The sequence below is a fragment of the Callorhinchus milii genome, unplaced genomic scaffold (assembly GCF_018977255.1).
Source record: "Callorhinchus milii isolate IMCB2004 unplaced genomic scaffold, IMCB_Cmil_1.0 Scaffold11, whole genome shotgun sequence".
NCBI lineage: Eukaryota > Metazoa > Chordata > Chondrichthyes > Chimaeriformes > Callorhinchidae > Callorhinchus > Callorhinchus milii.
Genome location: NW_024704752.1, coordinates 7,709,266 through 7,736,241, shown reverse-complemented (window position 1 = coordinate 7,736,241; position 26,976 = coordinate 7,709,266). Strand labels below are relative to the sequence as shown.

The window sequence follows — 26,976 nt, the reverse complement described above, 5'->3', positions numbered from 1 at the left end:
ACCCGACAGATGGACCCAAGCTTGCTGCCAATTAATCGCTGCTTCTTCATTTATCTCATCATCTCATTTGCTCTTTTCAGTCTTAGTGGTGTCAGAACTTAGTCCTTCATCAGAATTTCTCAATAATAAGCAACATAAGATTGCTCCCTACAGCGAATCCTTAAGAAGGAAAAGTCAGTGGCATATTTGGTGCATGACGTCCATTTAGACAGAGAAATAGTACAGCAAATTTACAACGGAGATATGATTAGGATTCTCTGAACCCTTGGTTCATGAACCGAGCTGCCATTCCCAGTTACTTTCCATTCTCACCTGGTGGTCCTGAATATCCATTCAGGGCTGGTTCACCTTTTTGACCCTTAAACCCTTTGAAGCCTGAGTTTCCTTGTTTACCCGGAGGCCCTGAATAACCTCTTGTCCCTAAGAAAGGGAATATAACATATGCATTAGGACAATCACATGTGATCACTGCCCTTGCAGTCAGTCTTTGCTCTTTCTGGCCATGTTGTTACTAGCAATGAACTGCAAAAAACTGCTATGGTTAGCTCAATGATTAGTGAGTGAGATTACTCAAATAACCATCTCGAAGAACAGTCAATGTTTAAATGTATTCTTCAGTTATTTAATACTACTTATTTTGAGTATAATATAATAATATGCGGAAACAGTGAAGATCTTAGTAAACGCTAAATAGAAATCCCCGATAAGACTGGTCCCTCACTGGCACAGAATCATTGCACAAGAGTGAGATTATCTCGCATTGTGCCCCAAACCCTGCCAACTGGCATTCATAACAGAATTTGTAAAACAAGTAACATATTTCTGATCCATGAAAATAGCAAACGTTTTCACACAATACTTAATAATGTGATTTGCCGATATTTACGATTTGATGGGCAATCAGTAGCTGTTCAAGTATGTTAGACCTCCACTGATGTAAAACCCATTAAAAAAATAAAGCAAACCTGGAGGTCCTGGCATTCCTTTTGGACCTACTGCACCAGGGATTGAACCAGAAGGATTTGGTGTATCACCTGCCAGAGAAAATAAATAATAATCTTTGCATTTGATATAGAGCCTTTCACATCTCAAAACACTTCAAGGGAGGGACTACAAAAAATGGATAGACTACAGCTTTTTAAATGACAAATACATGTACATTAATTTATGTGTCATTGTTCTGACACATTTATATATCATGAGTCATGACTTACAAACAGAGCTTCTTCCCCCCCCACCCCCAACCACTGGACATAAGCTACTACAAGCTTACGGTGACATAGTCAATAAGGTCATCACTACACTCGCCACCTGTAAAGGTTAGCAGGTCAGGGAAATTCTTTGATGTGAAAAGAAAGTGTTCAGTTAAAGCTGGTTGCCCACCTGATGTGTCACTTTGATATGCCATTATGTCCCTGAACATAGATCTAAGGCAGCTTTTCAGCAATTACTATGAAAAGCATTTCTACAGATGCATAAGAATATCCTTGTTGAAGGAATAATGAGTTTGCATCCAATTACAGGCTTCCCTTTCACTGTAGGGTTGTTTACAGCCCTGTTCTCTTTCAAACACAGTCTTTGGATTCTGTATATGACCTTGCATTTGAAAGAAAATAGTCAACTTAACGTATCTATTGCATTACCGTCTGGGCCTTTTGGCCCTGGGGAACCATCTACTCCTGGATAACCTGGATTTCCGGATGGACCCTTGTGACCTTTTGAGCCAGGATAACCCAAGCCTTGGGGCCCAGGTGGACCTGGCAAACCCGGAGGTCCTTGTAATCCGGGTAAACCCAAGATCCCCGGCATTCCCTTGCATGCTTCACCCTATAAGATTGAATAGAACAAATACGACAATACAGAGGTTAAAAAAATACCAGCTTCTCAAAGAGATAATGGAAACGTTATGGGAAAAGATGAATTAAGATTGAATTACTTTAAGGGGGTTTGCTGAGGGAGGCAGGCAATCTGGTTATTGTTGAGAAGGAATTGGACATACCTTTGATGGCAGAAGGGTTTGGGAAGTATAGGTAGAGATATTGTTAAAAACTGAGCTTGGCCAGCCAGATCCAAGATCCATCCAATTCACCTTTCATCAGCCTGGCAGTCGCATGCACATGTCATGCCCCAAAGTATTTACTGGATCCCAAGATATTATTTCCTAAAATAAATCTTATCGAATTTGCTTTTGAAAGGGAGACAGTGTTCCACATTCCTAAACTTCTTCATTCCTAGATTGCCCAAAAATGCACACGGCACTTTGTATGTAGAACAAGGCTAGAGCTGCTCATTCGCAAACATAACCTCCCAATTATACATTCTGGGCTAGTAGGTAAGCTAGTAGGTAAGGTGGTGTGCAGTGTGGTACTGAATGCCACAGTAGGTAAGGTAGTGTTCAGTAGGTAAGGTGGTGTGCAGTGTGGTATTGAGTCCCACTGGAAGGTCCAGCTTCCATTCTGGGTCCAATATATTGTGATGCATAACAAATTTTATCATTAAAGGTTTGAAAATAAAAGTTGAGAATACAACAGAGAGAGTATTCTATCAGAATCTTATATGAAATGTATGTGTAACAGGGAGAGTGTTGTAACTGAGAGCCTGAAACTGAGGGTGGGTTACATTCATTTACAAGAGCAATACATACATCGAATCCACGTGAGCCACGGAATCCTGGGTCTCCATTTAGACCAGGTTGGCCTGGGTTTCCTTGAACGCCTGGAGATCCTGAATCACCCCGATCTCCTTTCTCCCCTGTTGCAAACAAACACAAACACATTTTATTTTTTTACTGCCTTAGGCAACCTCTCACTGAAGTAAAAGCTCTTTATAATGTGTGTATAGAGGTTGGGAGGACTGATAGACACTATTGGAGCCTTATCATAAGGATCATACAACTGGAGGTGTGAACTTCACCCAAGTCTCTCTCTCTCTGGTAAAAGTATCTTCATATTAGCAAACCATTTTCTTAATTGATTTAAATAAGAATATTACATAAAACAGTTTCACTCCCTTCCCCACCCACACCCAAGGCTCATTTAAATTAATCAGGTCTGTGACATCCTGTTGTAAGCACTCAGGAGTCAGTAGCTCTGAATACTTTTTCTGAACTGTTATCACCACAGTTCTAAAGAGGTTATTACGCCAGCCAGTGGCAGAGATAGGAATCCTGATGATCGCTATAGAGACAACTAATCCTTTGAGCATTAGGTGGGAAAGTACCTCAAGTTATTCTTAAAAATTCAACGCCTTGACGTCCTCCCGACATGAAAGGCACTATATAAATGTAAATTTGTTGTTGTATAAAGTATAAAGTCATATAGCTTGAAAGTCTTAAACTGAATTGTGACTGAATTGTGCAAATGTCTGCTTCCAAAATGCTATGTCCTGTAGGTAATAAGTTATATGAGTCTTTGTGAAACACATTACTAGCTGGACACAAATTCTGTCCAGTTGTAACAGTGCTTTACCTTTCTTATTTACTCCATTTGACTCTCCTTTCTGCCCCTTTGCACCTGATCGACCATCCCTTCCTGGAGGTCCCTGTTGGAATACGTAATAACATTCAGATTTATAAACAGTGACAATTGTATTATTATTTAGATTTTCACATTTTTTTATAATTGCTGGAGCAGTTTCCCTCTAGTTAAAGAATGCCTGTGCTCACTAGTTATGGCCAGTGGGAGCATGAAAAATGCACCAGATACAGGAAAGGATAGGTAAGGAGAAAAGCTCCCTTTATACTATCTCAAGATTGTAAACTGAATCTAGCTTCTGAAGACAGCATCAGCAGGAAATTTTTATTTCCCACACCACTCACCCAAGACCAGAAGGCTAATTTATACTCTGATTACTACCAAATTACCAGCAGGTTTGGGCAAGTTAGCACTCACTAGGGACTGGATTCAGTCTTCCTAAACACATCTGTCATGGAACTTTCATCTCTTCAGTGTGGGTTGGAATTGAACATAGGTTGGTCACAGGACTAAAGGAGAGTGTCCCAGTTTCAGTGAGTACCAAACTCATCCAGATGTTCAAGTAGCGTTACCACCAAATACAATGTAAGCCATGTTGAGTGCAATTGATAGAATTAATCTATAGTTTTTAGTAATATCTTTATGCTAAAAGTACATCAATAAATAATTTCACAAGACATTAGCTATTAGACCATTGGATGGTCCTAATACACTCACACTGGGTCCTAGATATCCAAAAGGACCAGCTGGGCCTCGGTTTCCAAGCTCTCCCTTCCTCCCTGGATCTCCAGCTTGTCCTGGCCTACCTGGACGACCAGGTTCCCCAGGTTTACCTATGCCTGTTGGAAGACAGGCACAATCCCCAGCATCTCCTGTCCAAACAGAATAAAGTTCATTAAACAACAACTTGTATTTGTATCCCTTGTATTAACTTGTATCCCTCACACAGGGTAGGGTCCCAGAGCCCTTGACACTGGTGGAGTATGAGGCTGAGCTGGGGGGAGGCGGAAGTGACTGTAGGCAGTGGAATTAAAGAGTGAGAAATACTTAAAACTGATCTTTTTTTTTAAAATCTTGGTATTTTTTTTAAAAAGTAGATTACGTATTGAAATATTACCAGCAAAGAAATTCATAACAATAGTTCCAAAGGATATCGTGGAATTTGTTTTAATTACAGCTATTAGTACCATCACAGTACCATTAAACAGAATCTTTATCCACTATCAAGTTGTAAATTGTGCCGAGTTTTGCCCTTAATAACCCAAGGGTTAAAGATTACTCTTCGCCAATTATTCTGTGCACCAGATATTAATGAAAAGTTCACAGGAGTTCCATGAAGGGACTCTTTGAAATCCATGTCAAATTGGCCTGATTTATCAACAACTTGTTGACTGAATATTCCTTAGTTGTGCATTTATCTCAGATGTATATTTGATTGAATAATCTGTTTAGCAAGCAACTCTCACAATTTCACGTCTCCTGTATTGGCTACCGGCAACATTACTTCTGGCAATAGAGCACTTACCCTTTAAACCACATATTCCACGTTGACCTGGTGGTCCTTGGAATCCTGTTGGACCTTGTGGACCCTGGTACCCAAGCGCATCACAAATGAAGGCTGTTCTTCCAAACAAATAAAAGATATTGGCAGCTTACACACAAAGTCAATTTTAATTACATATACCTAGTTTCCCAAAGCTTTTTTTAAGCTTTAAAACTATCACGACTAATGTCTCTTCTGCTCTCGGTTTTATTAACATTTCAAATTTCAATGGATTTTTAAAAACTATTAACTTATTAATACTATTATCCAAACAGGGCATATGCAAAAAGAAACAGCTTTGTTGTTGCTACATTAATTTAGTTTAGTTGCAACTCCCAGGTCATCATTATTAGTGCCGTGCCAGACTCCACGATGCATGGTTCAATCCTTGCCTTAAATAACAGAATGAATGACCTGGCATTACTAGCAGTAGGTGTTGAGATTCCTCCATACCAGGAATCCATCATCACCTTGGCTGACACAAGAATCTGGTACCTATAGCAGTAGAGAAATGCAAAAGAGTTCTCATGGTTTCTCAGGGAACTATCACAATAGAGCTATTGTGATAGTTATATATTGTGATAATAGTCAGTCCATTTTACTGTATATTCTGTGATGCGCTTTGAGATGTCTCAACTACTTGATAAAGCACTATATCAAATGCAAGGATTATTATGGATGAATCCAAAATTGAATATAGAGGCAACATGCTGCTATGTGATAATAATAATTATCACTTAGTAGCAAGCAGAATATGTTTATTATCAGAATACGCCTGATAATAATCCCTCAAGAAAAAAAAACAATAATAAAATTGGTCACTTCAATCCACGACTGTTTGTGGGACACTGCTGTGTGCAATTGGCTGCCGCGTTTCGTCCACAAATATACAGTCAATTCACTTTACTGTATATTCTGTGAAAAGCGCTATATCAAATGTAAAGATTGTTATTATATTATTATTAAGTGTAAAGTCTTTCAAGGCGCAATCATTTTTTGGGGGATATGCGGTTGATGGGCCAAACAGCTTTTCCTTGTTCCTTGTGTCTTATCCTGTTGACATCTAAAGGCAGAACATGCTTATTTGTTATCATCACAAGCTGTTGTATTTGGACACATTGCTACTTTTTGTCGTGACCAATTTTGGGCATCAAATCATTCCTTGAATCATTCCTCATCACTTCAACTTCTGACGCTAGTGAGCCTTTTGACGAAGATGGGCATTATGATTGTTCTGATTATATGTTCACATACTTGGATTTCCTTTTGCACCTGGAGGACCAGGCAATCCTACTGCACCAGTGGGCCCTGAAATTCCCACCTCTGTACCCATCGATGGTCTTCCAGCATTTCCTTTCATTCCTTTAGGACCTGGTGGACCAGGTAACCCCATATGGCCTGGGAAACCTGCAGAGATAGATAATTTGATTGAAGAAAATATACAGTGAATTAAACACAGGCTGAGCCCAAACCTTGAGCTGAAAGGGCAGAGTGTTAAGCCTTTATTTCACCAACAAACACTTAGGTATTTCAAGACTTGTAGGGCCACTTTGCATTTAAGGATAATGAACATTTTTAAATAACTCTCTGAAGTAAAAGATATAGGTTGAAGGTTACCTGGTCCAGATGGGTCACCTGTTCTGCCTGGTTGACCAACAAGACCGGGAGGTCCTGGTTCTCCATTTATACCCGGTAAACCTGCTTTACCAGGGTCTCCCAGCACACCTGCAGCACAGATTTATTCAGAATAACATACTTCTCATTTGATCGTCAATGTCACTTTCAAAAGGTGTTTAAAAGATGGCATCAGATAATCACATTCAAGTAACCATTCCCAAACTTTGTCAAGATAAGTGTCAGTTTTGAATGAAAAGACTTTATAACCTGGACTGATGTAGATCCAAGCAGTTTCATTTGGTTGGTTGGAAAAATTAAATGACAATGAAATATTGTTGATTTCTTTGGATAGGTTTATCCATGACATTACAGCACCTTGGGATGTCCTCCCAATGTGAAGGTGCTATATAAATGCACTGTATTGTTGACATAATTCACAACAAGTAAAGATGAGAGCTCCTTACTAATGGTGCAATCTACGAGCCAGTAAGGATGGCAGGTCAAGAACTTGCAAAAAAGGAGTTATGGTAGTGGCTATAAACAACTTGCATTAAACTAGAAACATGCACTGCTGTTTATTGCCAGGGACAGTTAGCGATAACTTCCAGCAAGAAATGAAATAAAATTCTACTCATATTGTCATATAAAGCAATTCAGTCACTTATGCCAAGTAATTGGAACCGTCAGCTTCATTTGGATTCCTACCTTTCTCAAAGTTACAAAGTATGAAAGAGGGTCCTAGTTTGCCAGGTAGCCCATGGTCACCAAAGTCTCCCTAAAGTAAACAAGAGAGACACAAGACATTTACAACGTTCAGTCACCCTTCCTCCTCTACTCTCATCCCACAGACTTCAACACATGACCCACATCCATGAGATTCTATCATTTAAGTTAATGGGAAAGTAACTTCCAAGTACTTTCTATTTGAAGGATTCTTAGAAAATGTAGTTACTTTTCTTATATTTTATACATCTTAACAAGAGATCATCATGTCCTGAGGATTTTAAGGATTCAGAGACCAGACTGTTCCATTCCTCGCCATGCCAGCAATGTAAAGAACAAGATTCCTCCTGAATCCTGCAACCTCATTTGTTTTAATGGTGCTTTGGGTTGGCTCTGGGAGCCAAGCTAAAGTCAGCTCAGTCTGCACAGGCAAGTATAGAGCAACAGCCAGCCTAACTCCTGGAGTGCTGTACCTTTAGAGCAATTCCTAACTTGTCCTTCTCACCTTACACTTTCGCTCTTAAATTAAAGTGCAAACATATCTTGAAATATCTTTCTTTCACTGAAGTAATCACTGCAATATTAAGCCTTTTAAAGCTCCAGTTAAGAATGTTGGTCATCTCTTTTCCAAAGAGAACAAGCCCAATTTCTTCAACCTTTCCTCTTAATTTAACTTACCGATACGTAAAATCATCACAGTAACTAACAAGGGCAATTATGAGACCGTTTTATGACCAGTTGATCAGTACTGCAAATAGTGCTTTAGATGAGGTGTAGCAATGCTTTGTACAGTAAAAGTCAACTTGCTTACCTTCCTGCCTGGGAATCCATTTAATCCAGGTCTTCCAGTCAGCCCATGTTTTCCCTAAAATGAATTGCAAACACTGGTTAGATTTGCAAAGACTGGAATATACAAAAAAAGTCTAGAGTGTATTTGCCTTTTACTTCAAATCTCCAGGATTTAAACAAAATCCACCTAGGCACAGTGTTCTGTTGGTGAGATGATCATTGGTACTCTTGTAGTTCTGCCAGCTAAGGGTTCTTTTCCGTTTCCACAAGACATTGCCCTGTACAACATCAAAATTAGGAGCTTGTTGCAGTGATGTACTTCTCACTGTACATCACCAAAGGTCAACCACAAGGAAATGACCAACAAGTCACAAAAGTGTCTGTGTCAGTATAATGCTCAAACTCATCTATTCACCTTCACGGCATGCTGCTCACCAACACAGAGCCAAATGCTTCCTATTCTTTTGAGAATTGATCCAGATGATCAGGCCACAGTTTCAGACCTCAGCAATGTGTCGACGGTAAAGGAATAGAGTATTCGCTGACGAATGAAGCAGTAAATATCCTTTCAATGCCGCATTATGCTCTTGAAGGCACTAATGTGCGCTGGGGTATGGTTCATCGTTTTCAGACCACACGCTGGTGGCGATACTCAAATCATTACTCTTCACACGTGCAGCTTGAATGATGACTGTCAGCAAGCTATGTAGCAACAACAACAACTTGCAGCACCCCTCACTTTTTTTCTCCCTAACCAATAGGAAATTGGGCGAATTTTCTCCCCTGACACATGAAATCAGCACCAAACCAAAATCTAACCTGGGACACTTTCTGAACTGTACAGCCCTGATCAATGCTGGTCAGTGCATTTATACAATGAGGCAACAGCAGAACACTAGAGAATTAAAATTTGAAATAATGATGCCCAAAGACGGGACTCCCGTAGACATATAGACCAGGAACTGAAGTGATCTCAACTTTTTCTCTCTGCAGAAACAAGAATGTTACTCACTAATTAACATTGTCTCACTGGGCATATACAACCCTTATTACAGGATAAATATACATAAATTGGATCAAGTCAACGATTTCCGTACCTTTATCCCGTAGAATCCTGACGGGCCTGGCTTCCCGGGTTCGCCCTTAAAAGTCAACAAATCCATCATCACTGCATCGATTCAATCTGTCATCTTTTACAATTTAAAACATTTGTCATTTTGTATTACACTTATCAAGCCTGAGGGATGTGAATGGTGGATATCAAACATTCCCAGGTTAGCTGCAGTACAGCCTAGATTCAGAGTAGGTTCTCTCTGATTTGCCCCAATGTCCCTTAACCTCAACCTCTAAAGAACACAGCAATGAATTCCATTTCCCACACTTGCCACAATCTCTGATCACGATTGTGGATTTCAGGGTAATCAAACTATTCAGTCACTAACTGCTGTTGGTTATTCGGGAGTTTCAGCAATTGGAGGGGCAGACATACAGCTCCAACAGTGAAACAATCGGTGGCTGCTAACATTATCCATCACCTTCTTCATGGTCTAGAGCGTTTGTTATTCGAAATATTACCAATCTGGCTCTTCGCTGCATTATTTCCTGTATATTAAATGTGTGTGTTGCGTTTACATATCTGTGAATGCTACCAGTAATTTGTGTGAGTGTCTACGCCTTAAATGTGTAGTTTGCATGAGTGGTTATGTGTACAAGTATGAGCGTGTATTTGTGTTCATATTGATCTGGTGGGTTTTTAGGTATGCATCCCGTGTCTATGTGCTTATGTATGTGTAGAATGTATGCTCGTGCATCTGTGGAATGCATGGGCTTAAGTGTATGTGTAGAACATATGTGCATGTGGTGGATGTAAGTGCTTGTTTTTTTGCCACTTTTGTAGCAGACATGACATAAGATTTGCATGGAGCACCCACAGCCATCACACAACTCTTACAAAGTGGTGCAAACAGAACAATAATATGTTGACTTTGTACTATGTTTATGTGGAACCTGAGAATCAGCCAGAGCTGAAAAATTAGTGCTGTCCCTTACCTGAGGCCCAGGGAAACCAAGGTGGCCTTTTTCCCCCTTTTCAAGTGTACAGTCATCACAAGTACCCTGGATGTGATTAAAAAGAAAATTAATAAAAAATGTTAATCTGCGCCAATTGCTTTACTGAATTTGTGCCAGTAAAGGTATAAGAAAATCTGAAGCCCAGCATAGTTAAATGTAGACAGAGTTATCGGCAGCTTTAGAGATTAAAAAATTATACATGCTTTGATAAAGACGTTATCTTAACTAAATGCGATTTACAATAAATTAAAATGAAGTTCATAATGAGGAAAGCTAACAGGAAAGGGCAGGACACGCTGAAAACGTTTGTCATTTCTCACAGTTTTGAAGTGTTACATGGTGATTATCTTAGCTTGGAGTGAGGTTTGATGTTTAACAAACATTAAGAAGTTTGGATATTGGACCTTATAATGTAAATAATTCAGTCTATACAACTGTAGGAGATGTTACAGCTAAGCCTCAATAGGAGCTCAATCAGCATCCACACATGAACGAACATCTTTAGCAGGGTTCGCTGCATAGGGATCATGAATAAAAAAAATCTGGCCGAGTTTTCTTCTTTAAACCAGGGGCTCTGCGGCTGATTGTATGTCCCCCCGCCCCAACTGCTGAACCCAGTTGGTTTCCGCCTGTGCGAGGCACCCGGCTAACCCAAAATAAAAGTACCAGTTTATTTATTTTCAAGTCGTGTTTCCTTCTTTAAAGCCGAAGCTACACTTTTGTGAAATGAAGAAATTTAGGGACTTTCAAAAAACCTCCAGAATACTCAGTGCCGGACACCATTAAAGGGTAGCCCTGCTTTCAATGAACCTTGCATCATTTGGTCACGATGGCGTTGAAGCATTATAACATTGTGAACCTGACAACCACTTTTAATTTTTACAAATCCCAAACAATAGTTTTCAAATGAATTCATAATCACAAGAATTAAAAAGGTGTAAGATTAAAATTCAATATTTTGTGGAGAAAAATATTCTGTACTCACATCAGGTCCAGGATCTCCTATAGGCCCAGGGATTCCTCGGATACCTTTATTACCCTGTAAGAGAAAAAGGCTTTCTTAAAAGATGTATTAAGATTTAATCTATTGAGTGATGTAATGTTATGATTTGCCAGTTCCCTGGATGTTTGACAATGTGGAAGTGTACTCTGCTTTCCTGAGAATGAGAGGGTGTACAATAGATATTGGGTTTTGTTATCTGTGCTTCTGCTCCTGGAATCTGATTAGTCCACTTCTAGGAAGGCAAACTTTAAGAGGATCGCACAATGATCATCTCCATTTGTAATGCTCTGGTTACAGTCTTTGTTGCCTTGCTTCATGTCCTCTCATGGAGATTTGACTCAGACACAATCATTCTAATACCCTCTTTGCAGCCAAGAGACCTTGGTTTCTCCTCCTGTGCTGCTGGTCGCACAGAGGACATTAGAATGAATCTGAGTAAAACCTCAGTCAAAGGACAATAGGGTCTAATTTGCAGGTTTGTGGTTACAATATAAATGCAAACACATAAGAACTGAGAAAAATATAGGTTCCTTTAATTATAATTATATATAATGTATAATTATATAATTAACAAATGAAGAAGATTACAGGATATTCTATAATTCGTTACATTGATTGTTAGTTAGTTTTATAATTGAGTACGTTTCCAATGGTTGACCCGACATTCACATTAAACCCAAAGAAAGCACTGGTGGTATGAAGGAATCTTAAACATTTACTTTGGAAACCATCACTAAAATAGTAAGAACATAAACTCAAACAAGTGCATTCCTTCCTGTAAATGTTCTTATAGTTCAGTCCTGGTTGGAAACCAGGGTAAAAGCTCACACTAACAAATAGCTGTGAGCTTGTGAGGAGGTTATTTTCTGACATGTAATGCTGGTGTAAGATTGCGGTTTGGGAGACGAAGATAGAGGCACATACTCAGAAGTTTTTGAGATCACTGATGTTTCGGTGTCTCAAACCGCACGGCAGGTGTCAATTGCTTGTTATACCTGACATCCTTCAACGATGATCACTTCAGGTTGTTCGATGAGTTGAGATTCCCCCGGAGGCCCCAAATCACCTTGTGCACCCTGGGGGTAGGGAAGACGTGAACAGATATTAACACCAAGAACGAAACATACACACAGACGGACACAACGCCAATAACTGCTAAAAGAAATGAGCCAAAATTGGTAAGTCAAGTTAAGCATAAGCACAAAACTAACAGCACATTACTTGTTATAGATACTGTCATCTCAAAATAACATTGATCAGATGAAAGCTAAAGGTACGAATAAAGAAGTGAAATGAAATGAGGTTGACTGCCCTGTGGCATGCCTCGGGTTCCTGTATGCCTGTTTCCCTGTCTATTAGTTCCCTTCAGTCCAGCCTTCACACTTACACAGACAGGACCAACATCATCATCTTTATCTACAGTGAGAGAGCATGCTGACCAACTAGAAATAGCAACCTTGTAGCAAAAGCACCACATTCAGCTCTTGGTTATCAACAAAAAATGTAAAATAGCATTTTGCACTATAATGAATTGTTTACTGTTCTTATCCTTCAAAAATGATCACTCAGTGGGACAAGGAACAGCATAGTTTAAAACCAGAGCTGAGAAAGAAACGAATGAATGCTGCAAATCTGAAATAGCAGCAAAAAATCTACAAACCTATTAAAGAACTGAGACCCAATGTTCCACCTAGCCTTAGTCTGTAAGACAATTTTGTCTTAAATTTAAGATTGCGCAGAACTGTGGAAAATTCCTAAATTCAGTGATAATTTGGAAGCACCATTTCAGTAGTTCTTAAATAAATTTGCTTCCAGGTTAAAACAGAATATAAGAATTTTCTACAGTTTTGCTCAATCTTATATTTTAAGATTTAAAGGCAAAAACTAGGGGGATTCCTTCTCTTTCAGGTGTTGATTTGCATGTTATGCATAGCCAGTATTTATCGGGGCAGCTATGGAACCCAGAGCTGCACTATTTCTATGGGCCTGTGGATGACACTGCAGAGAATAATGGCATAACCAAGCTGAACCCACGGGTACATATTAGCATTTCTTGACTATTCTATGCTCTGGAGGTCAATCATCTGACCACGTCCTACAATACAACAAAATTGGCTCCAATAATTTTATCAGCTGTAAACTATAAGCAATATAAGTGCTCCAAGTTGCCATCATGCATGAAGGGTGTTATACAATGCCAGTTGTTATATATATATTATATATATATAAGCCTGGGTGAGTTAGAAGTGTGCAAGTGTGACCTTTGATTGCTTACCTGTTCACCTTTTCTCCCTTTCGATCCAATCCTTTCACTGCCCTGCGAAAAGAAATTCCTGTCAGAAACGAAAACCTCAGGTGTAGTCTGTCTTTCACACAAACAACACAGGAGCTTAGTACAGTAGTACAGTAGAAACAGAATTCTGGTAAATAACTTTTTAAATACTTTTGGTAACCCAGCCTAGCTTCTGTTCATTCAAGGACATTATTAAACAGATTTGACTTACCGTTTCACCCTGTAATCCTGGTAACCCTGGAACACCCTGGAAAGAAATTTTAATTTTTTTAATAAGTTAAAGTTTAATATTGTGGGGAGGGGAGGTAGAATTGGAGGAGAGGAATGAAAACACTTAATTTATTTGAGCGTTTAGACCACACAGATTTGGGCGTGTTCTGAAAAGATTTTTAGTTTGTTTACATTTCAGCTTCAGTGCTTGTTTCTATGATTATTCTGACGAAGCCTTATTGTACACGTGCTGACATGTCTGACTGGAAACCATTCCTTCAGTTGGCCAGATTCCATTTAGGATCATTGTTTCCCCCCACCAAGATAGGGCTACATATGGTTGCCCAATGGATAGGAACTTTCAGTGGATCAGAGACATGATTCTCCTGATAAACCCCATAGATCAACGCTGTAGCTTTTTGTAGGTCAGTTACCTCTATTTCTGTAAGATTCCCAGCACCATGTATAATTTTTCAGTACTGTTTCAATAACTGTGTTGGTAATATCCATTTTCCACCTTCCTTGATGACCGAGTTGAACATACTTGAATCTAGAATTAATTTTGTTAGCCTTTGGCCTTTGGAGAGGCCATCAGTTATCTCATCCTTTGTGAGGCCATAACTCAATCTTCATAACCTCGATGCACACTATCACTTACTGTTCATCCACATGGCAATTTTTAGATATTATAAGTGCAGCATTTGATCATGAAAGGCAATACCAGTTGAGCCCAGTAGCTAACATCTGTTCATTCAATTTCACCAAATAACAATGGAACCGACTGATTTTTCCCAAGGCCAGTCAAGCTCAGTTGTAATGCTACAAGTGCTAGAGATTGGCACAGAACAGGGGGTCAAACCTAGGACCTTCCGGGTCTATATGAGCGGCCATAGTAAGTCATTAATTGCTTCATTCTTTTTGTGCCTTCTGTTAATTTAATGAAAGCTTCTGTTGCTTCAACACAGCAAAGCAGTGAAATCAACTTTGAGGTTTTGTAGTGAAATAGTTGAAGAATTGAATTGGATTGTACTCACCTGCAAACCTGGTAAACCTGATCGACCAACAGGACCTTCAACACCTGGCATACCTGGAGGACCCTGTTGTGGAGATGGGTGGGTGAGGAAGCAAAAGAGTTTATTTCATGGACAGCAATATCCCTTGCATACCATGTTTCTCTATGCTTTTACAGGGAATGCAGTGACTGTACAAGTTATAATAATAATAATCCTTGGACTTGATATTGCACCTAATCACATTTTCAAAAAGAAAGGTCTTTTGGCGGGATTTGTAAGTGGGGAGGGAGGGGGCAAGGAGGAAGGATAACCAGCTTGAGAATCATGCAATAAAGCTTGAATGGCAAGGTATAATAATAGCAATAAATATTGCAATTGAAACAATACTTGCACTTTTGCTTCATTCTTTATTTAGTACCTAAAGCCAATGTTTGAACTCGTGAAATTCTTAAAAGTTACTTACAGTCAACCCTCTTTTTCCTGGTGCTGCTTGATCACCCTATTGACAAGAGAATTTGCAGTTACATTATACTTCTTAATAATAATACTTTCATTTGATATAGCACCTTATCACATTGTTGAGACGTCTCAAAGCGCTTCACAGAATACACTGTAAACTGAATTGACTGTAAATTTTGTGCAAGAGAATTTACTGTCAATTCACTTTACAGTACATTTCTTGGAGATCAACCTTTAAAATACTTTTGCGTATCACCTGTGTTGTATGCTTATACTTATATCTGACAAGGACCAAATTCTGTCCAGAAACACAGCATCAGTTTGAACAATATTACGAATCCTGATGTTTCAGTGTTTGCTTCACGCTGAATGTTTCAACTTCCCATTTTTGACAAGAAGGATAAGGCAGACTCAGGAAAAGAAACTCGAGGAAAGGGAGCAAAATGGAGATAAATACTGTACCAACATTAGCATTTGCTAAAATTATATATATATTTAAAATTTCAGACCATTGACTTAACAACTACATTATCTGAGTGGTGTAAGTAATATACACTGTAAAGACAGTGCATGGAGAACGGCTAACAATGATCAGAGCTTTAAGTGAAACACTCACTGGTAGACCCTTTGTGTCACATGTATCAATTATAGAGATTCCTTTTGCACCTTTCAACCCTGGCAATCCCTGTAACAATAGAAAGAAAATACATTTTAAGTCAATGAAAGACTAGCCAGGGTTTAATGAAAGTGCTGATAACTTATCGCAACATTTGTACCAATATGTTCTGGCACAAAGCTTATAAACAATCTTGCTGTGTTATTCTTACCAGAAGTATATTTTTCTTACCGATAACCATTAAAACTTTTACCATGCACAGTATCTATGTTCAGAACATGAAGTGTAATGTAGAAATGAATGAAGACTGCATTTTAGATTCAAAATGTCAATTGTAATGTTAATTAATTCCATAACATGCTGTTTAATGAAACCTTTGCGTCTTCTAACCTCCTACATTCTCTCTGCTTAGTTCCGACAACAATCTATGGTGTTCATGGACTTTAAATTAACATCAGGGAGATTTGATTAAACCACACCACTATATGAGACAGGAATTGAGGTGTTGGTCTCTCTTGGGGGCAGCAGACATTGTATAAGGTGAGGTGGTACAAGTTAAATGCTGTGAGGAATTGGAGATGGTAGAATCTCTGCCAAGTGCTTGGAGTGGTGGCCTTATTGAAGAGTTGTGTGGAAATATTAGATCATATAATGTAACTTAGACACCTTGTTTGCCATAATATTTCTATAAAGTTTGTAACAATAATAAACGTAGGAACCAGAAGGGTGGGAGATTATATCATGATTGGTCCGCTCACTCATCCCTTTTGAGATTGATAAAAGTGAGTACCATGTCGAAAACTTCCCTTCTTAGGGTAGAGGTAAGAAAGATCTCGCTGGGGTTAAACAAATGTCAAGGAAATAAATACATCCGATGAAACCAGACAGGTCTTTCAAGACATTGCTGACGGTTGACCAATCTATCGGACTCATTGGTGTCACTTGCAGGCATTCCCTTAACTCTGCTAGCTATAGCCCTATTATCATGGGGAGACTTTCAAAGTACTTTGTAAACTATCAGTGTTACATTGTACAAAGGCTACACTTTCCCATTGTTTCCTCTCCTTTGACCCATATCCCTCTATTGCTTAATATCCCTCTGAATGACTGAACTCAATTAATCTTGTGCGCAGCAGAGGTAGTGTAGTCAATCTCATGTATGAACAACTCATAAATTGAATTAACTGTAAGTCTTACAGGTAAACCAGGATTTCCTAAATATCCATCAATTCCTGGGAGGCCAGGATCTCCTCTTGGTCCATTGCACCCATCTAGTCCAGGATGACCCCTTGGGCCTTGCAATCCCGGAAACCCCTGGGGAAAGAAAGTGGTAAGAAATTGGTAATGAGCAGTTTGTCTGATCCAAGTCAATTTATTTTATTCAGTAACATTGTAGACAGGAAGCAGAAATGTTAAAATGAACATACTCACCGGAATGCCATCCACTCCCTGGAAGCCAGGTTTTCCTAAAGGACCCTGCGAAATAAGAGGCAGTTCTGGACTATGAACAGGAAAGGAAATCTTTGCTTTGCTGAACTACATTATCCTCCCCAACCGCCCCGAGAAGAAGAATATTTACAATAGTTACACAGGTGAGAGGTGGAATTGGGGAGTGAACTGGATGGACGGTTTTCTGCTCTGTTATTTCTGTGTATCTGTTGTCTTCCTACAGCACTTTGATGTTGTTATTATCAGGAATGTACTGCCTGAAAGGGTGGTGGAAGCAGATTCAATAAGTTTCAAAGGGGAATTGGATATATAGTTGAAAAGAAAAAAATTGCAAGGCTATGGGGGAAGAGCGGGGGAGTGGGATTAATTGGATAGCTCTTTCAAAGAGCTGGCACAATGGGCCAAATAACCTCCTTCTGTGCTGTAGGATTCCATAATTCTATGATGGCTGGTGTGATGAGCTGGTGACCTCCCAGCCCTCTATCAAGCTCATCTACTTGAGCCACCAGACTGTGGGCAACACCAGCGTGCAGTGACTTACCAGCAGAATTTCATGATCAGTAAAATATGTAATTTCAACGTACCTCATCCCCTTTGCTTCCACGTGATCCAGACAATCCAGATTCCCCTCTTTGTCCTTTTATTCCTCGAGAGCCCTGGGGTCCTGGTGATCCGGGAAATCCCAGAAGGCCTTGACTTCCTAAAATACCTGGATGTCCCTGAATTTCAAACACGAAATGTTGACGTTTGAAAATGTTGACTTTCATATGAGGTCAATTCAGAAACAGAAGCTATTTCAAGCAGTTTTTACATTTTATTTGTGGGGGGTCTTTGGGGCGTGTCAACATGGAAAGACATTGAAAACTGCAAAACTTTCTGTTTCACCTATGCTGGGATGTTTGGTGGACTTCTTGACTTTATCTGGCAATGGCAACTTCACGCCGCCAAAATAAGTACATTTACTAATGAGCAAACTCACGAGTCAATTGTCAGCAACAAACACTCCCAAAGCAGGTTTTCACATCAGTTAGACATAAGAGTAATGTCATGTATCTGGTGAAGAGCACCCTCTGTTGCACCAGAGTGACATTTCAGCGAGTGAGTCTTATTGCTGTCATCCTCTGCTTAGTAATAACCGGGCTGAAACTCCCCAAACTAATATCATTTCCGTACAAGCAACAATCGTAAAAGAGATTAATCTATAAGAAAATCAAGGGTGTGAAGACTACACTCTCCCCCCGACCCCCCCAATACACACTCTGCTAGTGAATGTGTGGAGTCCTGTAGCTCAGTGGTTAGAGCACTCGGTTTGCAAGCGGGAGACCTGAGTTCAATTCCAGGAAGGTCAGGGCGAAACCTTGGGCAAGTTTCCTTACTCCACACAGAGCCTAATAATAATCCCTCCAAAACCCAAAACAATAATAAATTGGTCATTTTCAATCTACGACTGTTTGTGGGACACTGCTGTGCGCAATTGGCTGCCACGTTTGCCCACAAATATACAGTTGATTCACTTTACAGTGTGTTCTGTGAAGCGCTTTGGGACGTCCTCCCGACGTGAAAAGCGCTATATCAAATGCAAGGATTATTATTATTCGCATTATTAAAGGAGGGTGCACACTCGTGCAAAGAAACTGAGGAGAGAGAAAGAGAGAGAGAGAGGATGAAAGAGGCAAGCACAAAAAGCATGCCCATTGGCAATTCATTCCAGGAACGCAAGTGGATGTGCAGAAGGCGTTTCAGTTAAAGCAGAGATGTCTGCTTTGATAAAGATGCACATTTACAGATGAACTCATATTGGAATGTATATGATCTTAACAAGAATCGTATTCGCATTGAAAGCTTTTCGGTTTGGAGGAGTTTGCATCGCTTTCTTCTGAAATAATAAAAATTTTCTTACTTACTGAATAGTTTTTTTTTAAATAGGTTGTAATCTGCATATATAATCTGTGATTTAACCCAGCTGCTAGCCCTGATTTCTATAAAGGTTATTGTTGAGGCTATGCATTCAATTCTTGGTTGGCTTACTAACGATATAATCACACTTAACCCTTTAGAATATTTCACCCAGTTTTACGTAACTCTCATTGCTATGCAAATGGCAGAACTCAATCAATGGAATGTTAGCGGAAAGATCTTTTCTGGAACAAAGCTATTTCATCGAAAACGGATCTGTATGGAACAACATACCATGAGCTTGTTCTGTCAGACCAGTGGTTTGCGTGCATTTGGTCTAACTCATAAAAACATTGGCACAGAATGAGAAAGGGCATTTCAGGACATTACATCTGTTCCCTGTTCATACAGCAACAACAACACAGCAACAATGGCATCAACAACTTCCCTTCACACCGAGTAGCGTCTTGGAACTCTGAACAATAAAACCTTACATGGACTTCACCTCACTCACTCTATATCCTGGGAGAAAGTTCTGTGTAGATATTCCCTGGATCCTAGTCAGCTGATTTTGCATATAATAGCACTGACTGTGTATATAACAGCACTGAATGTTTTAATAAAAGACTGAGTCACGAGCAGTCGTTTATCTCAGACCTTTACTACTATCAGATTTATATGGAAGTAGATACTAATTATACTAAAATATCAAGATATGTGAATGAGCTTGGGCTATCACTGTATTATTGGAACTGCTCTCTGATTACTGTGCAACTGATTCTGATATTATCAGAGTGCAATCAAAACATTAGGAATCTCTGAACCGGGCAGAATTGAGGACATTCCATAGAAATCGGAACCAGGGAACCTTTTATAAAGCCTACTCCTGATCTAGTAACTATCCCCCAAATATAATGTTGACTGTTTGGGGGATGCAGCAAATTGGCTGCCATATTCATCTACAAATTACACGGTCCCTATACTTTACAGTGAATCCTGTGAAGCGCTTTGAGACGTCACCCTGAAGTGAAAGGCACTGTACTAAATGCAAGGATTAGTATTATTATAACTTCCATCCAATATGCTTGGCTGCATGGATGTCTGTCATGTATACATATACTGTAGATATGTATCATTTATATATATATTTCTAGTTTCAATACACATCACCTTATACTTTTCTACCAGTTGATTTTAACACCTCTCACTGCTTAGATCTGGAATGCTATTTATCCTCACTATATCTGTGCTCTGCATTGTGTTGAGCAACTTTTCAGTCTAACCATAAAAAATCTTGTGTTGGACCTTTATCAAATACGATGATATTGTGTTCACAAGTATTTTCTCCGAAACAAGACTAAGTGATCTATAATATCCACACTTTTGTCTCATTTCTCTTACAGGAGCAGGTTTGGATGTAAAGCCCCAAGAACAGGCAACCTGCCAACACTCATTGTCCTGTGAAGAATGACCCCTTTAGGGAAGGTACCAGAGGGCACCTGACAGCCATGGATAACAGAGTTCAGGAGAAAATTGAGAATGACCCGCTTGATTTTAGTTAGCTCACGCTCCATACTCTTTCACCGTCCTCAATTTTTCAAGCGTCTATCTTGCTCCCTTTTAAAATAATTTATGTTCTTTGCTTCTGCGTCAGGAGCCTTGTTGGCGCTACTCAGGTCATGATCTGGTGCAGATCTGACAGCCCTGTCTTGTCTCTGCAATACCACAGTTGAGTTGAGAAAACTCTCTGTTCCTGCCATTTCTAACACCTGCCTCTTATCGCCTGCCTCGGTTGATCTTGTCAGCCGACTTGCAACCTGAACCTATCCACGGTTGGAAGATATCAGGCAGTCCATCGCTACTCATGGCCACGTGCCTGTGCTTGTTTCCTGAACCTTCTTCTCTCTTTGATAATGTAACACAGGCCCGGTCAACGAATATCAGGGAAATAATATCAGCAGAAGATCTGTGCTCAGTAAACTTGTTGCAATGGTACCACAGCTGTACTACATCTGCTCATTTCTTCAGGAATCATCTGACATCTGATAATAGGGGAGATGTGTCAACTGAAACTGAATAAAATGCCCTCACAAGATTAAAAGGTGTATAATGACAGATACATTTGAAAGGTGTAATCTGACCTTCGCGTTCAGACTCTGGCACTTTATATTATCTGAAGCTCTTGATTGTATTCCAGCCTACTAATCATTCCATGATCAATTACTCTGTAAAGCTACCTGACCCCTGAATTTCTTTACCTAAAGGGTAAATTAACGACTGGAATAGATTGCTAGAAAGGGGGAGAATGAGGCCAGGACATTGAAACTGATTTAAAAAGCAGCTTCATGCTGTGATGGGAGGACAATTCTATTAAAGGATGGGCATTATGGAGGGATAAGAGCAGTCCGTCCTCCTAAAGTAGCTGCCAGTCCATTTCCTTACATTAGTCTATTTGATGTGTTGGTTGATCAGCCTGAATTGATCAGCCTTAGAAAATGTGTCGGTTGATCAGCCCATCACGGGGTAATGTGAAGGAAACGTTTTGTTGTGGAGTGTCCCAACACTGTATGTGTATCTGGAGATTGGAGAGCTCTTCACTCTCTCCCTCCCCAGACCCTTCTAACTGAGTCCTGACAATTTGTACCTCAGGATTAAACGCAACTATTACAATTCTGTCACAGGCTGATCCCAATGCACACTGTTAGACACACTTTCACTTTGCATCATGAGCAATGGTGTCATTGATTGATCGAACAGCAAGAAAAAAGCTTCCAGTCAAATAAGCCTCACACATCTTGCGTCACACACATACGTCTCGCCACTCCACAAGCTGCAATGGCTATATCCAGCAATGGTGTTGGCCATTGCACCATGCACATCCATGCAAGATGTAATTCCAGTGTCTGATACAGCGCTTTGTCATGTCCGACCATTTCAGAGCGTTCCTTGCAATGCGTAATTGAGAGTAGAGATTGCTTCTGTGTTTGAAGCATTTGGTATATGTGTGGTGCTGCATTAAGTGGAATTTATTGGCTTGTTTGCTTCTTAGAAACGGATTCTGAAACTGGTGGAATAACTGGTGGAGGAATGGCTGGGACAGAAAACCCTTTATGGCTGGGATGGCAAATTTGGCAACAGTTATTTCTCAAAACCAGAGAGTCAAGATAGAATTCGTTCTAGGATGGCAAATATGGGAATGACTGCCCCAAAACAATCCTCATTGAGGAGAGGTTAATGCATTTGATCTTTTCATAGTAACAATTAAGAAAAAACTGTTTGAACTGATAAGTGATCTAATAATCTCTATCCACCTACCTATGCCCTCACCATCTGCAGTACATTTACAAATGTGAAGCATTATGCTGCAATATGTTGCAGTTCCGTTTACCTGATCATAGAGAAGGCTAAAAATCAATTGCTGCAGGTTTTAATAAGTGTTTTACGTACCCGGGATCCTTTAGGTGGGAAACATTGGCAAACTGAGCAGTCTCTTCCATCACAGGGACCAGCGTATTGGATGTGACCCTGAAAGAGCAAAAATCGCCCAATGAGACACAGCCCNAAAAAAACATAGAGCTTCTGGATAGGAAGAGTTAGAGAATACAGTAGCGTTTGGTGAAAGTAATAGTGAAACCTCCTTGTCAACACATTGTTCTAAATCACAATTATTGCCACTGCTAGAAGAATAAAATGTACTATTTCATGAGGGCTACTTTGAACTTCCCTCCCTTGTTACTTTCAATTTCTCCCCTTTATACCTCCCAGGCTCCAAATACACCATTCCACACCTTGTTAAAATCAAAAATGTGTTGCTCAGTTTCCAACTCTTGATTTTTTTTCCCCCAGGATGTGAATACTATAAAATTCTCAGTCTTCCCTGTTTCCTCCAATCTATAAACTCTCTTGACTTGACCTAATCACTGCTGAACATATCCTGTTTTTTCACCCATTCTTTTCAACTTTAGTCACTTTTCTTTTGACCTTGATCCTTCACCTTGGTTCCTCAATTAAAATAGGACTTACGTGCTTTCAAATTTATACCTTTCTCCAAAGATTATGAGCTTTACTTTCGATTCAATTATACATACCTCTTCCTAAACACCCAGTACACAAGAAGCAAAACCCAGGAGGGTGAGTGAACTGGAATGGTGAAATCAAATGAGCTAAAGAGTTTCTTAACCCAACCGTGTCTTTGGATCTTGTCTTGTGCTCCAACCATTATCAGATCTACTCTCTCACATGCGGTCCCTATCCTTGGGGAATGGTATCTCACTCTGACCTCACTCAAGCTGAATTAGTTACTACCTGGTATGTGTAAACTTGTGCCTCAGTCACTCTGCTCAGACTGCATAACATACTCATGCCCATTTTGATAATACTATGGGTAGCAGATTTCACCATCGCCACTGAATGTTGTCATGTCTACTTCAGAACTGAAATGCCAACTCTGCACTTGATTGAAACTGGGAATGGCATTATTGCCAAAACGACATTGTTCAGCAACCTCACAAACATACAGTCTTTCCAAACAAGCCTGTTACCGTTGCTGTTCTGAATGCAACGCAAAGCATGCGCACAACTAGATCATGATCTCACAACATTCCAATCAATGTAAAATAAGTTATTTTATACACCAATGTTAAAAGCAATGTTACTTCATTACAGCCATAACTACTGTCATATTTACTCTACTATAGCTATACTATTGTGTCTTTCTACTGTAACTCCACTACCATATGTTTTCTGCTATAACTGTACAACTTTTTTACTGTACTGTACAGTACACCCTCCTACGTCCACCCCCCCCCCCCCCCCCGCCCTACACTCATTTCTACTCTAACTATATGTGCTGGGTTGACACTGATCACAGACAACTTAGTGTAACTGCCCCTGAAATACACAGTAAACAACCACAAGGCTGACCAGACAAAAAAAAAAACAGTTTCTAAGTAGAATAAACAGCTGATGTCAAAAATGATTTCTCCATTATGTCTACTGTCTAAGTAAACATTACCCTCTAACAACAATAACAAATTGCATTTATATAATTCCTTTCACATCGGGAGGAAGTCCCAAGGCATTGGACAGTCAGGCATTTGGACACGAGCAGGGGATTGGGATCAGGAGGAGTGTAGGGCAGGGGGGTAGAAGTAGGAGGGTGACCAAACGGGTGGTCAAGAAGGAGGGTCTTGAGATGTGCCTTGAAGGAGGCAAGGGAAGGAGCAAGGTGAAGGGACGGTGGGATGGAGTTACAAATGGTTGGGGGAGAGAGGTTGAAGGCCCGACCGGCAATGGTGGTCGGGCCTCCTTTCTACCTCTGTGTTCTACTAAAAAAAATTAATGCAGTCGACAACCTTTGACAAAAAAATCCCACAACCGCTTGTGACTGCTGAGGCTTTGAGCCTGAATATTCAGACTGGAATTTTACGTTGGAGACTGACAGTCTGTTATCTGCAGATAAACCAGCAATCAGATGGAGGTTTTCTACTGGTTAGGTCTGTCACTAAAAAATGGGGGCTGGGGAAGAAGAGGAATGGGGGATAATGCGTTAAAAATTCTCTGTTTTGATATTGAGGCTGAATATTAGTGTGTAACGCTGTGACTCATTTCTCATGAGAACTATAAATAGGGTTTTGCTCAAGGGCTATTCTCTGGAATAATCCTAACCCGGCAGTGTCCAGCCATTGGTTCTCACATACTCTACAGACAGTGGAAAATGGAAGATAGAAAACAGAGATGAGTCCAATCTTTGGTTTGGAGATCTCAGCTGGGATGGGAAGTGGATGCTACAATTGGGACCAGTTCCCCACCACGCTCAGATCGGAGATTCGCTAGGGTTCAATTGACCCCCAGCTGAAAAACACATGTATGGGTCTCAAGTGAGGATTGGATCAGTCGAGCTGTGGTTCCTCTTGTCCTCATCAAAATCAAATATCTAATACGTAAAGAAGAGGTGGGGTACCTTGCACTTCTGGAACTATATGCCACTGTGTGCAGTGAGCAGAGAGAGGATTGAAGGGGCAGCATATAAAGTGAAAAGGGAACAGACAATGGAGGTAGATATTGATCAGAGATCACATTCTGACACTACCCATTGGATACCTACCATGTTCCTGAAATCTTTTCTTTAATGTGTGACTGCAATCACGAGACACACCAGGTGCCACAACTATATTATCTGCGTTGTGTCATGCTTCGATTAAAAGCTTGGCAGTGCTTTTAAAAAGAGGAATGTTCCATACATATCAGACTAGTTATCAAACCTGGTGTAATTTTGTTATAATTACAATTTATCAAATTGCAACAAGCTTTCAACCAGACAGGTTGATACGACAGATCCAGGCATGTCACTGAACCTTGGAAGACATAATTTAGCTCTGTATCTTATTGGCATATGATTAAAATCCAGCAATTCTATACCTAGTGACGCACAAGGCTACATGCAATACTTCACTGTTTATATCTGGATGACCTGTATATACAGTACACACCGGTTGAAATTATCAGCTACATACCTCACAACCTCCAGACCAGGTAGTGGGACGTGAGCCTTAAAATATGGAACAAACATCCAAAACATGAGATACGTGTTTTCGGTCACTTTGAGTATTCCAAATATTGTAACATATTATTGTTGTGAAACTCAGGTAACCTCCAAGGGCCATCTGCAGGACTCCAACAAAGTTGAAATGAGTATGAGAGAAGATGAGACATGCACTAATGATGAGTTGGTACTACCTTTGGTTGTAAATACTTGTAGTTTGTAGGAGGAATGGAAGACTGAGGTAAGATCAGGTAAGGTAAGGTATTGAAGAGGTCCTCCGAAAAAGTACATTAGAATGGTTGGTGCTAATTTCAACGTTAGTGAGGAAGCGAGCAGGGGGAAGACCAGGTGAAATTATATACCGGGGGCTTTGGAAGAACAAGGAACAAAGTTTGGAGGAGCGATGGCCTTAGAAATACCAATAAAATCAAGACATAAAGGTTGCTGTAGAGCAAGAAAGAAAGAGAGGCTGGAGGTTATTGGTGAGAGAAGAATTGTGTATCAAAACTTAAGATGAGCATAAATATGATTTCCTTATTTCAGATGCTATTTCTGATCCCAACCCCCAGCTTGGGTCCAAATCCTGACTGTCCAGTGCCTTGGGACATCCTCCCAATATGAAATGCCCTATACAAATATAATTTGTTGTTGTTGATTACATGGCAGTGTACAGTCAATTTGGCTCCGTACTTTGCCAAGGATTCTGACTGAGAAACTACTTGTTTCTTGTAGCTGAACTGGAATCAACATTTTTATTAAGTTACATCAAAAATCACAAAATTGGCGCTCATCTGCTTATATTTTTCTAAATCACGGCAATGTCAATGTATGCCATAAAGATAAATAGCTATGTAAGATATTTATACAGATAAATATACCGATCCATTTACTCTTTACAACTCTATCTTATTTCCTAATTCATAAAATCCCACATCCATGCCATGACCCGCTTTGCCTTCCCCACCTCCGCAACGTCGCCCGGCTCCGCCATTGTCTCACACCGCAGGCCACCGAAACCCTCATACATGCATTCATTAAATCAGGGCTCGACTATGCAAACTCATTGCTTGTTGACCTCCCTAACTCCTCCACAGGCTACAGATCATCCGGAACTTTGCAGCCCGTGTCCTCTCCTGCACTAGACTCCACGACCCTATCACCCCCATCCTTGCCCAACTCCACTGGCTTCCCATCACACAGAGGATACAGATCAAGATCCTGGTCCTCACCTTCAAAGGCCTCCACGGTCTTGCTCCCCCCTACCTCTCTGACTTCCTA

The 26,976-nt window shown here is 40.1% G+C and overlaps 1 protein-coding gene across 1 annotated transcript in view; it reads right to left on the bottom strand.

Annotated features, from left to right (window-relative positions):
- Positions 1 to 26,976, bottom strand: part of LOC103175991 (collagen alpha-4(IV) chain) — a 51,065-nt gene that overhangs the window by 21,388 nt on the left and 2,701 nt on the right. Inside the window, exons 3-25 of the mRNA XM_007889322.2 lie at positions 22,602 to 22,679; positions 17,843 to 17,977; positions 17,241 to 17,285; positions 17,007 to 17,123; positions 15,810 to 15,878; positions 15,198 to 15,233; positions 14,756 to 14,818; positions 13,723 to 13,758; positions 13,494 to 13,535; positions 12,214 to 12,294; positions 11,201 to 11,254; positions 10,195 to 10,260; positions 9,243 to 9,287; positions 8,168 to 8,221; positions 7,339 to 7,408; positions 6,634 to 6,741; positions 6,271 to 6,423; positions 4,999 to 5,091; positions 4,191 to 4,345; positions 3,468 to 3,540; positions 2,645 to 2,751; positions 1,644 to 1,827; positions 313 to 420 (exon numbers count right to left, since the gene is read on the bottom strand). Of these exons, the coding sequence (XP_007887513.2) occupies positions 313 to 420; positions 1,644 to 1,827; positions 2,645 to 2,751; positions 3,468 to 3,540; positions 4,191 to 4,345; positions 4,999 to 5,091; positions 6,271 to 6,423; positions 6,634 to 6,741; positions 7,339 to 7,408; positions 8,168 to 8,221; positions 9,243 to 9,287; positions 10,195 to 10,260; positions 11,201 to 11,254; positions 12,214 to 12,294; positions 13,494 to 13,535; positions 13,723 to 13,758; positions 14,756 to 14,818; positions 15,198 to 15,233; positions 15,810 to 15,878; positions 17,007 to 17,123; positions 17,241 to 17,285; positions 17,843 to 17,977; positions 22,602 to 22,679 (1,972 nt within the window). The remainder of the gene's footprint in view (positions 1 to 312; positions 421 to 1,643; positions 1,828 to 2,644; positions 2,752 to 3,467; positions 3,541 to 4,190; positions 4,346 to 4,998; positions 5,092 to 6,270; positions 6,424 to 6,633; positions 6,742 to 7,338; positions 7,409 to 8,167; positions 8,222 to 9,242; positions 9,288 to 10,194; positions 10,261 to 11,200; positions 11,255 to 12,213; positions 12,295 to 13,493; positions 13,536 to 13,722; positions 13,759 to 14,755; positions 14,819 to 15,197; positions 15,234 to 15,809; positions 15,879 to 17,006; positions 17,124 to 17,240; positions 17,286 to 17,842; positions 17,978 to 22,601; positions 22,680 to 26,976) is intronic.